Source organism: Anguilla rostrata, chromosome 8 (genome assembly GCF_018555375.3).
Source record: "Anguilla rostrata isolate EN2019 chromosome 8, ASM1855537v3, whole genome shotgun sequence".
Taxonomy (NCBI): domain Eukaryota; kingdom Metazoa; phylum Chordata; class Actinopteri; order Anguilliformes; family Anguillidae; genus Anguilla; species Anguilla rostrata.
The window spans coordinates 34,876,040-34,893,294 of NC_057940.1; the positions used below are offsets into that span (position 1 = coordinate 34,876,040).

General features: G+C 40.1%; 1 protein-coding gene across 4 annotated transcripts in view; it reads right to left on the reverse strand.

Moving 5' to 3' along the window:
* LOC135261516 (oxidation resistance protein 1-like) overlaps window positions 1–16,355 on the reverse strand; it is a 106,696-nt gene extending 90,341 nt beyond the window's left edge. For 2 of the 4 annotated variants that reach the window (XM_064347877.1, XM_064347874.1), the window contains exons 1-2: window positions 14,425–14,581; window positions 6,179–6,267 (exon numbers count right to left, since the gene is read on the reverse strand). In XM_064347877.1, coding sequence (XP_064203947.1) covers window positions 6,179–6,195 — 17 coding nt within the window. In that variant the 5' untranslated portion in view covers window positions 6,196–6,267; window positions 14,425–14,581. Of the gene's footprint in view, window positions 1–6,178; window positions 6,268–14,424; window positions 14,583–16,162 lie in introns of those variants that run through there. The other 2 variants (XM_064347875.1, XM_064347878.1) reach the window with 2 other exon arrangements.
* Between the last annotated feature and the right edge of the window lie 900 nt (window positions 16,356–17,255).

The following is a 17,255-nucleotide window of genomic DNA, read 5'->3' on the forward strand; positions in this document are numbered from 1 at the left end:
ATGCACAATGAAAGGTAACCAACATTCTTTACATTACAGTGGAAACCCCACATGTAAACTCAGTTACATCATTATCTTTAATTATAGCTCGTCTTCAGTGGCCATGGAATGGACCCATGGTTACCCAAAGTCATTCTCAGGCCCCATCTCAAGAGTTTCCCATACCAGGATAAGCACTCCGGAGGCATATAAATAAGTCAATCAGTCTTCAATTTGTATAGTCATTTACAATCAGGCAGTCACACACTGCTTCACAGTGGATCATTTTCAAAACTGCTGGGAAAGATTCAATTAAACTAATGCGATTGTTGGCAAACAATTCTAATTCACACTGTTCATTGTGGAATTTTTGTAATGTGAGCATGCGCAAGGCCATCAGATGAAGAAGGTGATGTAACTCCATTGAAATAAAAGAGAGTACGATTCGTTCCCTTGGCTGAGGCTGTTAGTCTGCAAGGTAATCGTATCTCTTGTTTTTCTGTGTGCTCAGGGAGGGCAGAGATTTAAAGCAGGTCTACACTTTACGTGCATAGGGACCTCCTCCGGACAGATTTATCTGCTTTGGCATGTCCAATGGCTTCTGGCTGCTGTTGTTAAACAGAGATGGATGCATCTCTATACTGTCTATAAATACAATAGGAAGGAGTGTGCAAACTGGGTGTCTCGTGGTGTCAGTACTCAAGAATGTGATGTACAAGTGCAGCCCCAGGACAGGAAGCCAATATATCCCAGGTCAGTAACCAAAATTCATATTTTAATGCTTACTGCCCAATAGAGAATGAATGGCTTCAGGTTTCTGATAGGACTCAAGGTAGGACTCCACAAGGAAGTAAATGGTAATGGACTGCATTTATATAGCGCTTTTATCCAAAGCGCTTTACAATTGATGCCTCTCATTCACCCATTCACACACACACTCACACACCAACGGTGAAAGGCTGCCATGCAAGGTACCACTCAGCTCATTGGGAGCAATTAGGGGTTAGGTGTCTTGCTCAGGGACACTTCGACACGCCCAAGGCGGGGGATCGAACCGGCAACCCTCCAACTGCCAGACAACCGCTCTTACCTCCTGAGCCATGTCGCCCTAAAACTTCCAGGGCCAGGGCAGACACCCGAAAGGAAAGGTCCATACATTATCCAAGTACACAACATATTTCTGGTGCCAGTGTTTTTTCAAGCACTTATTGAAAATACAAGTTGAAATACAGGCAGTGAGGCAGATGGCTATTCATTCATACAGGTATACTGTCTGTCTTGTCAAATCACAGGCTGTTTCTGGATCTTACCTACTGCAGTGACATAAGACTTCTCTCAAGACAACAACAAAACAGTATACAAAATAAAATCTAGTTTAATAACACCGTGCATCACTTCATAAGCTTGGAACTTCGGTCTCTATCATACTGTTGCTTTGTCTGGATCATTTATTTTCCAGAACAACTACAGTGTGTCTTACTGCGCAGTCTTACTGCAGAAGAACAGGACAGTCTGGTGACAGCATGAGCTTCTGAAGAGAGTGCATCTCAGCAATCTGCCAAATTGGTGGTGGAGGATGCAGCAACGTGACAGGCCAACAAATACAACCGATAATTCCAATTTTGGAGATAAAAAAAGAAATTGTGGGCTAAAAATTGATGTTAAAACCATACCATTTACACCAATCATTCATCAAATGTCTTTGAGCAACTAGACACGCTGAGAGGACAGAATGAAGCAAAAATGATCAATAATTCCATATTTCACGATGCATGGGGTGCAATCATTTAAGCTCAGCCCTAAAGGCCACTTTATGCATCACGGGCAATCAGTGTTTCTACGGATGTGTGAGTGCTGCCCCTCCTCTGATCTGACGCACACGCTTTTGCAGGGGGGTTAAATGTCTCATCACATCTCTGGGAATACGTGACTAATCAATTGCAGGGCTCTTAATGCCAGTTGCTGCTTTTGCAATGCAAATGAGCAGGTATCTGAATGCTAATTGCACCTAATAAAGAACAGCATGACAATAATGAAACAGAACTGACTGATGATAGCTTTCACAATATTTAGCCTACATTATGATCACTCGCCAGATCGTTCACTAAATGTTTGCACTTAAAATGACAGCGCATTAGAGTGAAGACTTAAGTGTGTGGAGCATTAAGTTTGCTCTACAGTACATTCAAAATTTAGACTTTAAGTGATTAATGCCCTCTGTACTTAAATATGAATTTCTGTTACTTTTTTCTATTTGGCTGTTCTGCAAGTCAAGTTACTGCTGAACCATGAGTTAGGCTATACATTTCAGCTGATGCTCTGTTGTTGTGGGTCACTATTTGAAACTAAAATATACAGCATGTCATGGCCTGTTTCAGGACAAAATGAATGTGACACCACAATGACAATGTTCACAAGTCAAGGTATTCACAACAACACGCCAAATTCCACAGGGGCCCCGCAATCACAAGCTATGTTGTTTTCAGAAACGGAAAACATGTATAACCTCATATGAAGATAATGCAATCTAAATATGATTATACTGTATATGTAACAGAGAAATGTTTAGGAAAAGCAATGGACTTAAAATGAACGGGAAATATCCTTTAGTCCAAAAAAAAATCACACAGACCACTTCAGAACGACAAAAACAATGATGAGCCCTCAGACGGCATCCAGCAAGCAGTGGGTTCTCAAGCTCATTTTGTCAGGCAATAATGGCTATAAATTCATATGAATACAAAAAATAAATCCAGGTACCCATCCTGATTCCCAGCTCAGAAGGCTGTTGTCCACTACCCTTCCCACATCCTTTCCAGCTCCTCAGCATCTGCATAAGGACTGTACTGTAGCAGGTTCTAACCATTCTGCAGCTTGATTCATCTACTTGGCAAATTATGACTCATAACCCTGTAATGTTATTACAGTCCCAAGTGAGAGCAATTACCTCTCCAATCCTGACAGCTAGGCTCTACATTACCAGGATAACATATCAGGGAAAAGCAGACTGCAGCTGTTGTCCGTTTCGTGTCTGCTAAAATTAATCAATTCCATTTTGATCGTGAGATATATAGGTAGCAGGAAAGGGACTAGGCTTGCTACAAATAAAGAAAACAGGTCTGCTTTAATGGAGGGATATTGTGAAAGCTATTTTAATGATAAAACTTAATATCTATGGCAGAAATCAGACAACTGATTTCAGGAACAACTGGAACAACTCATGCCCTTCAATACATACTGTATTTCAGTTTATGGTATGAATAAAAACATGCTTACATGGACATATATTTCCCAATATATAAAGACAAGAACGAGTGGTCATTCAAGTCTTATAATTATTCAGCAACATATGAATATATAATCATACACCATAAAAACACAACGATAAGGAGATAACAATAGCCAATTCTAAACCCTGCCCAATACGAACTCCCCAAGTCTTTGAGTTGGTGTCCTGGTGCAGTTCATACTTGCCATGCCTTTCTGAAAATAGCTTCACTGTTCTACACAGTTGCAATACTTAATGTGCTATGCAGCTTCATGAAAAACAAACAAAAAAATTTAATGGAATATCAATGGACCATTAATCACAGTGATAAAGCTGAAATGCATGCACTTGTCATACCTTAAAGCTACAATAAGAGAAAGACCTAGGCTACATTATTGGAGGGAAGGTAAAGACCTGTGACTAAATGACCTTTCTGGTTTTGCTAATCCTTTCCCATCTGGAGTTAGAATGACTCTGCGCTAGGGACTTGCTTCCAATATAGTCATAGCTGTAGTGAGCTGGCTGCTGATGGGGTGAATAAAGTTTGATGAAAGACCCCTAATTAAAAATCTTGCTAGATATCCAGGTAGTAGATTCAGGAAATTGAAGGGAATGCAAAGCAAACCAATAATATAACTGAGCAGAAGCAGCATAGACTTAAACAGACTTAAATGCCCCTACCGGCCCACTCTCCGTTCTGTAAACACAACCTTTCTTATTACAGAGGGCTGACTGTGCCAAACCTGAGATAGGAAACACTTTTTAGTGTGAATGTCAATGTCTGCTATTCATCCAATCCCTTAGCACGGGTGCTAATGCTCAGAAGCTATAGAAAGAGATTCCACCCCGTCAGCTTTAAAGTACTGATAAACGGAAGGGGGGGGGGGGGGGGCTGCAGATTGGAGACTCAGTTTGTTACCCTATCTAAAGAATTACTTCCCAGGTTATGTCCCGGGGTTTGACATTCTTTAATGTCAAACATGGTAAACAAACAGGCCCGTCTCTGTGTGTGGAGTGCACACTGGTGACCGATGTTACCGCGGACAGACATGTTGACATGCGTCTACATGGAGTAATAGCATTTGTTTGTTGTTTTGGCAGTGAGCCACTGCAGAAGGCGTGCCCTTGGCAAACTACCAGAGATCTCGGCTGAGGGAGGGATTTTCTTTCAAAACACGGAGATCGGCAGGTTCCACTGCACGCGGATCGTTTACACCATCTGAATAATTACCACCTGTTTGGAACAATCTCGCTCCAGCAAGGGTGGGCCTTTTCCTGCTCCTCAGAAAAACAATGCCATTTAACTGCTGATAAATTCAAAAGATTCCTTCTAACTAATACTCTGGAGGATGAAATGACAGCTTTATGTTATGCTACTATGATGCATTTCCATACCAAATTATTACAGCCAGAACTGAGATATGAAACCACCAATGTGACATTTGTGATTTACTATTATAGGAAGGCATTTGTATCAAAACTTCATATCATATTTCATATATTCAACAATGAAGCAGCTGGATTATCTCATCTGAAATGAGTCTCTTCTTGAAGGCAGTTTAAACCACTGCAACCTAAACCACTGGAAAAAAAAAGAACTAAGATGGTGACCTCCACAGAAAGAGAAACTTGTTCCACTCTAGCAAAAATGAATGAAAGTTGAATGAAAATTGATATTTGTTTTTGGAGGCAAGAATAATTCAGAAATGTAGTTAGTTCAGCATTTGTGTTAAACAGGCCAGGGCTCCTCAAGAGAAAACAACTACAATGAAAAATAAATGCACACAAAAGGCCACCTTAAAATACCTTCAGTGAGGACGGAACAGTCTCATTGTGTAGTACCTGTATACAAACGGCCCTGAAGAACACACTATAAATAAGCAATCTGAAGCACTGTGTGAGAATGACTCACCGTAAAACTAACCCTCGACCAGCAAAGAACATCTGAGAGAAGCTGTCTTTTTTTCCCCCAAAGCTTGCAGTACTTGAATTTGACAGTGGGCTCCCTCATGCTGAAGAAATGTTACTATTGCACAATATTTTTGGTAGATCCAAGTGCATTTTAAATTCACTTGACCTTGGTATAGTACTTTCAGTATATGGAAATAACTCAGCCCTAGCTAAGGGAGCTAGATTGTGTAGCCAGAATTCATGGCAATTCTCTCTCATAACTTCTCTATGAGAGTACCTTTGGACGGAGAGAATGACTATACATCGAGCTAAATCTCAATTTCAATGTGTAATCAGTACTGCTATTCTGGCATCATGTCTGATGCATACTAAATGACTATAGGGCGGTCACTTGTTTGTACACATATATGCACGTGAATGTGTGTATGTGTGTTGGTACCTCTATGTGTGTGGTTGCAAGTAAGTTATGGGGATGTGTAAATTGAAAATCATCTAATACAGTGTGCAACTTCTCCTTTCTGAAAGTGCCATATGCTGGTTGTGGCAATGGAATTCAAAGTGGTCTGTGAAAACCAGGCAACAATAGCACACTGGCACAGAAGCCAATAACAATCACGGCAACCTGAAATGGTCAAATTACGCATCTGCTGCTCAATGACGATGATAATGACAGAACCAGGGTCTCAGTAAAAGCTGTGTCATAGCAGATCATTCAAACCATCTGTCGTTGCAGAACATTTGATCCACGCAGTAATGCTGTAACATTGAAATAATAAGTGCTACAAAGCAGTGAAAAACTAATGTGTTCAACAGCCATGCTAAAGACAAACCTGGTGATAAAATTTACAGATCAATCTTATCAAGATTTAATGGTCTGTTTATATTAAATGAAAAGAAATTAAAAGAAAATGTCTGAATCGTACTCGGTCCAAATCCACCATGCCACCATGCAACGATATGGGCAGCCAGGGGCAGTGAGTGGGGGGGTGCAACTGTGTGAATTTTCAACGCAGCACTAACCTTTTTGTGCTGAACATCTCGACGAGGTTTCACTTTGGCTGCTCTGAAGGAATTTGAGGGCGAGGAAAGACACAGAAGCCTTCTGGGATCTGAGCACAGAGAGGGGGGGGGGGTGTGGAGGCAAAAACGCGCGGTGAGGTTTTCAGCATAACAGTGTCAGTGTAATGATGTCAGTCCAGGGTGGCCTGGCACAACCCTGGAAACCTCAGCAAACTCCCTCACAGCAGAGGGCTGACGCTCACGAACAGGCAGCCACAGAGAGGACAGAAGAAACCAAGGGTGTGTGGAACAGGATGAACCCAGCAGCTGAAGTCCGGTGTTGGTAAACTGCTCTACTCCGTGTAACATCCTAATTCTCTTCTATGGTACTCAACTAGAATGTCATTTGTTGTTACTTTAAAGATCATTCCCTTTTTTGAGTAAGATTCAGAGAGCAGAATTCGCCTGCAAAAGATGAAATCACTTGTAAAACCAGCACACATTGTTCTGTAGGTAAAGGTCATCTTGAAGAAAGAGGTGAGGGTAATTTACATTTACAATTTAATAGCATAGCAATACCCACAAGGGTCTCCAGATTGAGACTGAAAAGCTTACAACTCGGATGACATTGTGGCTTCTGTCAATATAGGAAAAAAGATTCACACAGCGGTGTGCACTGGTAACCATGACAGCCTAGCCCAGCCATTTGAGGACCACCATTGTCCAGACCCAACCCAAGGTGATCGACAAAGACATGTACAGTCACAATATTTCGGTATTAGTGTTGCACTGCCGTAAGCATTTTGTAAGAAAGGTTAATCAAATCAAAATCCCAGGCACAGAACTGCTATTACATCCCTCAAGACACTTATACAGTAGGCCTAATACTTGCCTTCATTGATTTCTTGTAATATCCAGCTGTACGTTCATATGTAAAATGTAATACATCTTCTCATTGTACTAGACCTGGCAGATGGACACATGAGAGTACTATCAAAAAACTTACAGCATTGTTACTACAAATCATTAAAATGGTCTTTGTATCCAACAATCATCTTTGTATTAAACAGCACCACAACTCCAAAGAAAACAAGTGAGCAGTGTGGGTTCTTAGGATGGCAATTATCAGGAAAAGATAAGTATAAAGCCATCCAAATAAATCATTCCTAAACAGATAATAAAACACCATTTCATGTGAGAAAATGTCCGACCATGCATATCTATGATACAGGCAGGTATGCCTGGATTTAGGGCCCTCTGAGCGGTAAGTAAACCTGCTGAAAAAGAGCGACCTGCTCCCTCATGGAAAGGTTGTCACTGTATAATAGGGGTTGTCAATAATTAATGCGGCTGTCTACAGCGAGCCGGCTCACACCACGTCTGTAATGAAAGGAGAGGAGATGGCCTCGTGATTGGACTGGCTCACCACTCACCACTTCCCTTTCTCTCAGGGGCTAAATGCGGATTTAATCTGCAGTCGCCATCGCGCCCGTTTGCTTTCTGGTGCGGACAAGAGGGGAAAGCAAATGGCAACAAAAAACTAGCAACTGTGACTTTGCCTGTCCCTACCCAAAATAACCTGGGTCATATATAAACAATAAACTAAAGTTGATAATTAGCATTTCTCCTGGCTGTGTAAGAGACATGTCATATAGCCTAGATCATTCGGAACAAATGTATAGGTTCAAATTCCTCCTTTGGACCTCCAGGGGTCCAGAGAGACACTGTTGGCTTACATAACTGTGATGTCAGCACAGGCCCTATATTTGCATCTTTATGTGGAAATGCAGGAGGAAAAGATTCCTGAAACCTTCCAGGAGGAAAGGAAAATCATTGCGCTGCTGAAATGGGCTGAAACTGTTCTGGACAATATCTCCTGTGAGCTTCAGGAAAGTTGTAATGGACACCAGCCAATCAGAACTATTTTGATCTTTAAGAAAGAGTGATAATATAACTACCATTAGCCTATTGCATGGGAGAATGAATATGCTTCACCTTCACAAGCATGGAAAAAATGAGTACTGAGACCTCATTATTTGTCAACACACTGACTTTAAAATGCTGGCAAAACGTTGTAAAAGCTTTTAGAGGTCCTGAAATAGTTCAACAAAATTAGCTTTAGTTGTCAGAAAACATTTTCCATGTTTATTTATTTCCAATTCCATGTTGCATTCAGCCACTTTGTCCTTCGTCTGATTTAATGAAACATGATGAGAAGTGACAAGGGATGCACTGACCTTTTGAATCCAGCGGCCCAGTGCGGCAAACAAATAGAGGTGAGAAGGGCAGTCGAGCATACTGTTAAGTGTGTGTATGTGTGCGTGTGTGTGTGTGTGTGTGCGTCACCCTGACGGCACACTCTGTCCTGGGAGTGGCAGGAGTTCTGAAAGCTCTGTGAACTATAAAGCCGGGCTCACTGCGGCTGTACACTGCACGTCTGAGATTAGAGAATGGCTTGTTGTGTTAAGTGAGGCGGATCTTGTGACAGCATCGACTCCGGCCCTGCTCCAGTTGGACCCTGTCCACCTAGGCCATCGTGGGGTGGGTCCCAGAACACCCATTTCAGAGCAAAACTGGTTATCCATTAATGATGTGGAAATTCATGTCTGAATATTCAGCTATTTTGGGTGACTCACCCAGACTGACATTTGGTGATGATTTTATTAAATTTGAATTAATGTTTTCCAAAATGCAGACATGAGCAATTTATATGGAAACCTTGCAGTACTTCTCACATCTGTTTAAATACATAGAGGTATTTTTAATGGACACCCTGTGACACGATAAGCCATTGCTGGCCATTTTGGCCCACCTTAAGAACACAATGTGCAGCTACTAATTACTCTATTGGACTGCACTTATATATCACATAACTCCAGTAACGCTAACAACACATCCAAGAAGAATAGCCTGCTTCAAAGCAGGTGTCTTTTTCCTAACAAGGTGAATGACACATGATGCCCGCACTTTAAAAATAAATGATCTGTCAGATCCAGGGGTACATCCTAGCATGTCATTCCAATGGCACAAACGTAAGATTGGCCCAAGTTCTAAAAAAAAAAAAAAAAAAAAAAGAAAGAAAAGAAATGGCTAGGGAAGTGTGCTGCAAAACAGAGCTTTTAAATGAGACATCACTCACTGACAACTAAGCGGACCGTTTAATGGACACACACCAATAACGGCAGCCAGCACTTGTCTCCTGTCTGTTGGGCCTTTAACCAGAGCAGATACAAGAGGACCCTCTTACAGTTAGTTTCTTTTCCTGTCAAGATTTATTAACCAAGTCTTCCGTTTCGGTTCTATTGTCTCTGCACAGACTCTCTCCCCTGACACACAAAATTAGCTATCCGGCAAGTAATGAATTGGATTGAACCCCTCTGGGGTGCTGGTGAGCTAGCTACAGGCATAGAGTATGACTGCATTAAATTATTTGTATCGCACCACCTACTTGTAAATATAACAATCAAATAGATAATAAATAGTTTTAAGTTTTATGTACTGAAATTTTGATATGATTTTAGTAATAATTGGTGCGCTGAGTTTGAAAGGCAGCCAAAGAAAAACTTGAACTTAGCTGCAAACACAAAAAAATAAATAAAAATCATGGCAGAATTTCAAAAACGTTGCTTAAATACAGGTCTATATCTTACCTCAACTTCATTATCATTTTTTCATGCCTTTTACCTCCTTTCTCTCCCAGATTTAGAATACCCAATCACGCTCACACTGTGACGCTCATAGCAACCTCTGTTGTTGATTCAGGAGATCGCAGGCAAGAAAATCTACAATGATTTCAATGCATTTTTCTGAAGCAGAAATATACAAGCATTTATGAAAAACTCTCACGGGCACAGCCAAAGCACTGTTTACTAATGCCTACCCACCACTATAATCCAACATCAGTATAATCCAACATGAAGTGGTGAAGCCAGTTTGGACTTACTGTAAACTGTTTTTCTCAACCCAAAAAGGTAACGCAGTCATTTTTTTTGTGTTTTTGTAAACAATAAGCCTGTGAATAACATGCAAGGTTGAGGGCACTTTTCCATTTATGAAATTTTAGGCTCATTTCAGCCTACTACCAAAGCTTATCAGCAAGAATAAATTCAGTTTAACCCAGTTATTTCTCCCAACTCATATCACAAAATGACATCTTATCGACTGAGATCAATAATCAAATTGTTTCCCACAATGTCCAATAATAATGCACTGGACTGCCATGCAGAGTCATATTTGCCAAGAATCAAGCACTTATTGCAACATAAAAAGCATTTGCCAATACAGTGTGAAATATGTCATTTATTTGTTAAATTTATCACTTAGTCTGGAAAAGGACCTTTAGCTACCGTTGTTTTTCAAAATGCTTTGTGGATATTTATTCACTCAGCTTATTAATCCTGTTTACAGGCCGAATACATTTCTGTCAAATAGCTGAGCTGAGCTGGCAGAGTGTATTTTGCAGCCAAACATGAAGTTTAATAATTCAAGTTTTCCCTATGAACACAGTGAAACGACCTTTAAAGTAAAAAAGCTTTGACTGTGTTAGCTTGAGTAGTAGGCCTATGTGATTTGTCAATGAGAGACGAGGCAGGTCTGGGAGGGGCGAATTACTGGCCGAGTCGAGACTAGAAGTGGTGGGGTTAATGGAACTTAACACCGAAAATCCTCTGTAATCCAGGAACGGCATATGCCTCTGTTTACTGTATTCTTTTAGCCCACCGATTATCCACCCTGTACTCTATTGCCTCCGCGCCCCAGGAGTTCTCTATCTAGTCAGGAGACACTGCCTGCTAAAGGTAGCTGAACAAAAACAAAAGGGGTGGGGGGAAACACCATAGCAAATAAACTACCACATCGGTGGAAAAGATACTGCAGAATGACCCAGAGCAATCAACTGGGTAACAATGATGCTACGAGGTCAAATATATAGATATAAACCCATATGTCTCAGCAACAGAAATCAAGAAAAACTAATGAAAATGGAATGCATTTCTGTAATACTGCATATTAGATTCTTTATTCCATCTGATTTCAGTCGGTATAATAGACCAATTATTTAGCAGTAAGCTCATTACGCAGTTATAATGAGGTCATCTATCCGCCGCGCTGGCATGAACATGGAGGCCGATGAGAGCGAAAGCACGGCTCTGCCCTTTCAATTATTCAATTGCCTCCCTGTCGTCTGCTCTTGCGGGGAGGCGGCACTCTGATTTAAGACCTCTGTTCGCTCGGGCTAAAGGACAGCTAACCGTATTACTGGAAGCAACAGCCACAGAAAGCTCACGGAGTGAACACCGTCGATTTAAGTGGGACTCCACTGAAGGAACCGTGCCACTTTGAAAACCGTTAAATACACGTCGCATGGAAGATCAAAGTAGGAATCTCTGCTGTCGGAGAATGGCATAGAAGACATCCGTCATGGAATACCTTCCAACTTTTTCAAGTCACAGAATCGGTTTCCCCAGTCTGAGTTGCTGGATTAGTTTCATGGGTTTTTTTCAGTAATCCCCCAACTGATTACGATGGATGGTTACAAACAGAATAAAAAAATAAAAAATACAATACATCCATAGCAACAGAGAACTTTCAATGACCTCAAAGTGCCTCTTTCCTGATGATGACTGTGGTCGACAGTGTTCAGCATAGCTATTGACAGCCTTAATTACCTAAATTGCTCTCAATTACTTGCCCTCTGAAACACAAGGTTAAATTGCAATTTCAAGTCAAGTGATTAAAAATCCCTTCATTTTTAGCAGGCTACTGCAGACAGACAAGGTGTAGAAAATTAAAATGAGAGAACAGTGAGTGAGAACAGTGAGAACAAGTCCCAGGGCCCTGACTGACAAGGGCTCTCAAAAATATTCAAACCTAAGATTTTCTGGGGTGGTGAGGCCCAACAGAACATCTTTTCATGAGGCCCAAAATCCAGTGTTGTACTTTGAGCTATATTCAAAAGAGGAAACCTTGGAAATTTCATTACGCAAGTAAGGAGTCCACTGAGCATTTCATTGGTATTTCAAATAGACTGATATCTAATTGTTTTTGATGTTTTTTGTTGATTCTAAACCCTGGTCTTAAAATGGCACTACCATTTTGAACAAAATCAGTAAATAGTAGAATCATACAGATAAAGGCACAGGTACATGGAAAATCATCTTCTTCAGCTGGGTCCAGAAAGAAGCACAACTAGGCAGAAGAATATCTTGTGCAGCTTTTCATATTAGGAAAGTCTGTGTTTAGGGTGGAAGAATTTACTTGCTGTCATTAATCACCTACTGGTATAGGCTACTGTCGCACTGAAGTCTCTTGTTATCATGTCCAGACATCATGAATCAGAAACCATTAGCAAAGGCTTTGGGGCATGACATCAAAAGTGAGATATGCTCAACAGTCATAATTATATTTTGGAAACTCTATAACCATGAGTTCTTGAAGCATGACTCTTGGAAAATGAGACTGCTCAAATGTAGGCAAAAACTTGGCTATTGATATTCAATAGCCGTTTTCACCATTTCCATCTTATAGCCAGAAATAGCTCTGAAATATTGGATTTTGCTGCTTGATATTACAATGTGCTGTTATTAGGACACTGTTTTAATTGGCAAGTGCCCAAGGGTGTTCTATAAGAAAATAGACCCCAAAGGAAGGGCTTGGCTGGACATAAAGTACCAAGAGTTTCTAAATCAGCAACTTGAAGGCTGTTAACTTGGTGTATACCTTGGATTACATCTATAAACACTTTCTGTTTCTTCCCAGACAATTTTTGAATAAGCACTTTCTATTCAACAAAATTCTAAATACTTTCATAGCTATTAGACAAGCATGTTAAAAGACCATTCTAAAGTTACCCAATATTTTCAAAACAGCCTTTGGTGCTCTGATACAGCATTAATTGCAATGCTGCTATCTTCAGTTCAAATATTTGAAGCAGTGTCTCTAAAATAAACAATAAAATATAGCTATAGTGCACATTTACTTATTGTCTGTAACTTGTAAAGAGAATACAAAAATGGTAATTAAACAATTGTACCACATGACTCGTATCTAGTCAGCCTCTACCATGCTTTCCAGATGTCTACATTCATATATTATTAATAGTAAAGCATATTACAAAAATATATGTCCAGGCATTCTGTCCATTCTTAGGAAAAACATTTTATGGTCAATAATCTGCTAAGAATTATGTTTTTATTTTGTGAAATATAACTGAAAACGTATCACCAAGATGTTTCAATTTCATTCACCATACGGACCTAAAAGTTAGGCTGCATCTTCTATGTTAATACAAATCCGCGAACTAGGCTATACGAATAGTCTATACAGTTGCAGCTACTGTAAGGGATTTGTTAGTCACATGACAACATAAGCGGGGATGCTACCACCTTTCAAACGGAGCAAGGAAGTAAACCTTAACAGTAAAATCGACCACCTCACAACGGATGGAACCGCTTCCCTTAAATCCCGCTCTCTCATTAATAGCGCATTAAAAAGTAACCCTACCTTGGTCAAACGCAGCAACGGAGCATCGTTCATTTTCAGTGGCATGTTGATGAAGCGCTGCACGTTTGATTAATAAATCGCTGACACAGTCATATTCATGATTTATGTTTTACTGGCAACGCGCACAGAATGAAATTATTCTGGTTTAGTAAATTATCCCATCTATATTAAAGAGGAAAACAGCACTATATTTAAAACATCTACAGATGCAAGAGAATGATCATTCTTACCGGCACATGCAGAAACGTTTGCAGTCAAGCACCATACATTTTATACATAGCCTATGTTCTGGGGACATGTTGGGTGACTTCTAGTACCGGGACGGGATATAAACAGTACCGATGAAAGCAGCACCTACATAATGTATTGTAGTCAACTGCAGACACGAATGTGCAATGACTGGAAACGGTCAAACACCTTAAAATTAAGTATTGTGCTTTAAATTACACTCGCTACAACAGCTGTGGGCAACATTTCACTTTTAGAAATAACAACAGCCAGTAGTACAGAAGTGTGCCAGTCCACTGCAGCGTCCTCACGCTCTCCGATGGTTGCAATTGTCCATTACTAAACGAAGCGCCGGTGTTCGTTTGTGTAGACATTTTTCAGTAGCCTGCCGGGGAGCCTTAATTTTCGACTTTATGGGCTGCTTCCCAGGCATAACATTAAGTTGTAAACCTCAGCAACACAGAATAAAAACAACCGGAGAAAAGCACGTCAGCAGGGAACGCAAATTGTAGGTAGGCTACATAATGGTATTTACTTACTTTAAATCCAAATGTGTTACGGCATGTCCCACTTCAGTTTCAAAGGTACAAGCTAAGTCTGCTGCAAACCCACGTTCATCCAGTCTGCAGGTGCATCTTAGCTTTGTATACAGCATGCTCAGTCATTTGACCTCTGATGATACAGTAGAAACTACCATTACTAACGGTGAAAATAGGGGAGGTCCGGATCAAACCAAAGGGTTTGTCCCAGACAGTTCAACTTTGCATTTCAGCAAGTCAGTTATTGCCGCGAGGTACCACGCTACCGGGAAAGGGACTTCTACTATTTGCACGTGTTTATCTCAAATATTCTCAACATTTAAAACGTACAAAAATGCAAAATTACTCAAACATACAAAGCACTGTCTATCATTAATTCAATTTTGCAAAATCTAGGCCTGCCGTTAAAAGAATGACCATTCAAACTTTATGCGTCATATCCTCATTATCTTCAGACGGTAAGATGAAAAAACACAGGGCCAAGTTTAACGAAATCATTTAGATAATTTTTTTTTGTTCTGTATTTGTTACAACGAACTGATAACAATAATGCATATAAATGCATGAACTATACGATAATTAAATCTAGAGATATGCATACACATGCATACGTGCAAACGCATTCTAGCTCAAAGAAACACATAGGCTTGGATTCAGTCTTATTTTACCATGAATTACAAATAAATGAAAGTATTCATCATATTTTAAATGGATTATGGTGTGTTTTAATTATGGTGTAATTTAATGGGCTATTGTATACACGGTCGACCTACGAATTGTATGTTGGTAGATGATCTATAGGCCTAGCTAACATTAATTTACTGTATGAATGTGCCATTTGCAAGGTAGCTACAGTAGCCTGCTTAAAAAGTAGTGAAGTAGAAATGCCACAACTTGACCATGGTCAATTTGACCATTGTCACTTTATGAAAATCAATAAATCAGCCATCGTGAAATCCATATAGCTCCCCCTCTATGACTTTTCCTAAACATGTGTTTTGAACATTCTAATATTATTCGAATATAAATATTGCATACAATTATAAACACATACTTAAATGGCCATAAACAATCAAATTGACCATCATTTATCTTGCCTGTATGCTTGAGAATTTTGAACGCTGCATGTAACATTGTTTAAAAAGAACTTCAATAAAACCGGTAACTACTATCGCAGGCATTGTCCAGCCATGCGATTGTTCTGTGGTCCTGCAGCTGGGTACTACTGAAGTTCTTTTGAAACAATGTCACCATCACAGACATCTTGGAAGCTTTGGCTCCCAATTCTCAGAGCGCGGTGCTCAATGGTTTAGCGGTTTACTGTGATCCTTCAGGTTTAGGTACCCGGTCCGCATGCCGTGGTGCCAAAAAGCCCCATAGTAAAACATGGCAGCCTCCATGAACTGGCTTCATGCACCGATGTGCAGCTCCCATAGGAATCCCTGCAACCAGTCAGCAGAAGCTGTCTCCAGTTTATCTGCACCTCAATGCACTCATCACACAGTAGATGTGCAGTATAGCAATATCACTGTAAATAAATAAGTAGAGTCGAAAGCATGATATTTCCCAGAGTGTGTTGTAACAGGAATGTAACAGGAATGAAAAGGATATTCTGCCCATACAAGGCTACAAGAAGTCAGCTCTCAGTGTCTTGTATAAGCCTTGTATTAACCAATGCTAGTTAGGATTAACATGTGGTATACTGTAACTCTGAAATTAACATTATACTCCTTTTTACCTTTAATTAGTTGGTGTATTGACACCATTTGGAAATCTTTTTCACGGCTTCTCAACAGGAGTCTCCCAGGGCTCAATGCTTGATCACCTTCTGATCTTGCCTTTCTCCTAGATTTCTCACATCTCTCATTTTAATTTAGGATTTCTCTTGGAACGCTGATGGTGGATAAATCTTTCCATCTCCTTTCTTTGCTTCTGACTGATATTTCCCCTTGCCCTCTAATGCCTTAGAGACTTAACGAGGGTGCACAGTGGTAAGGAGGGTTGTAACCGAAAGTCCAGGTTCGTCCGGTAGACTGCGTGTACCTTGCAGGTATTACGAATTGTTCGTTATATCCCGATAATGTACATGTAAAGCATAAATGTGTCGCTGGAAGGCGTAATGCTGTAGTAATGATGATGTCCTGTAGGTGGCATCGAGATTTTACAGTGAACGTCGGCGATGAAACTCTAATGTGTGCAACCTAAGTGGGGTGTTTTCTTTACAAAGGTGACACAACTATTATATAAACATTTGTATACATATACAAAACAAAAGAATCAATTGCACCTATTCAACTGTACCCACCTATTGCCAGCCTCCCGACTGACAGCAAATTACCTGCTTATATACTACACATATCCGGACTATACCATTTCCGTACAATATTCAATTATCTCAGAAGAAATGACAGTATATTTTTACACATAGAAATCATTATACCTATATTATCAGTTGCTACTTTATATTTAATAATCACATATCTAATTGGGTACGAGAAAATATTACCGAATACATTTTATGGTCTCCCCCCGTAAAAAATAGCCAATTCTTCTTGTCCAGCGCTTCCAATAAAATTGCACAGAATCGTGACGTTCGGATTACGTCATTCCAGTTTGAAAATGGAACAAACGGAATAAACAACGGTTAGTAGCATCTCCTAACATAGCGTTTGTTGAACGTGGTATAGTAAAATAAATCTATTTAATGTTTGAAACCAGACGTTATTTGGGGTACATTATGGTCGTGAACGATGTACAGTAGTGAATGAGTTTTAGTTGATGAACCGGCACATATAAATGGTGGGGACTACATTTATGAAAGCGGCATACTA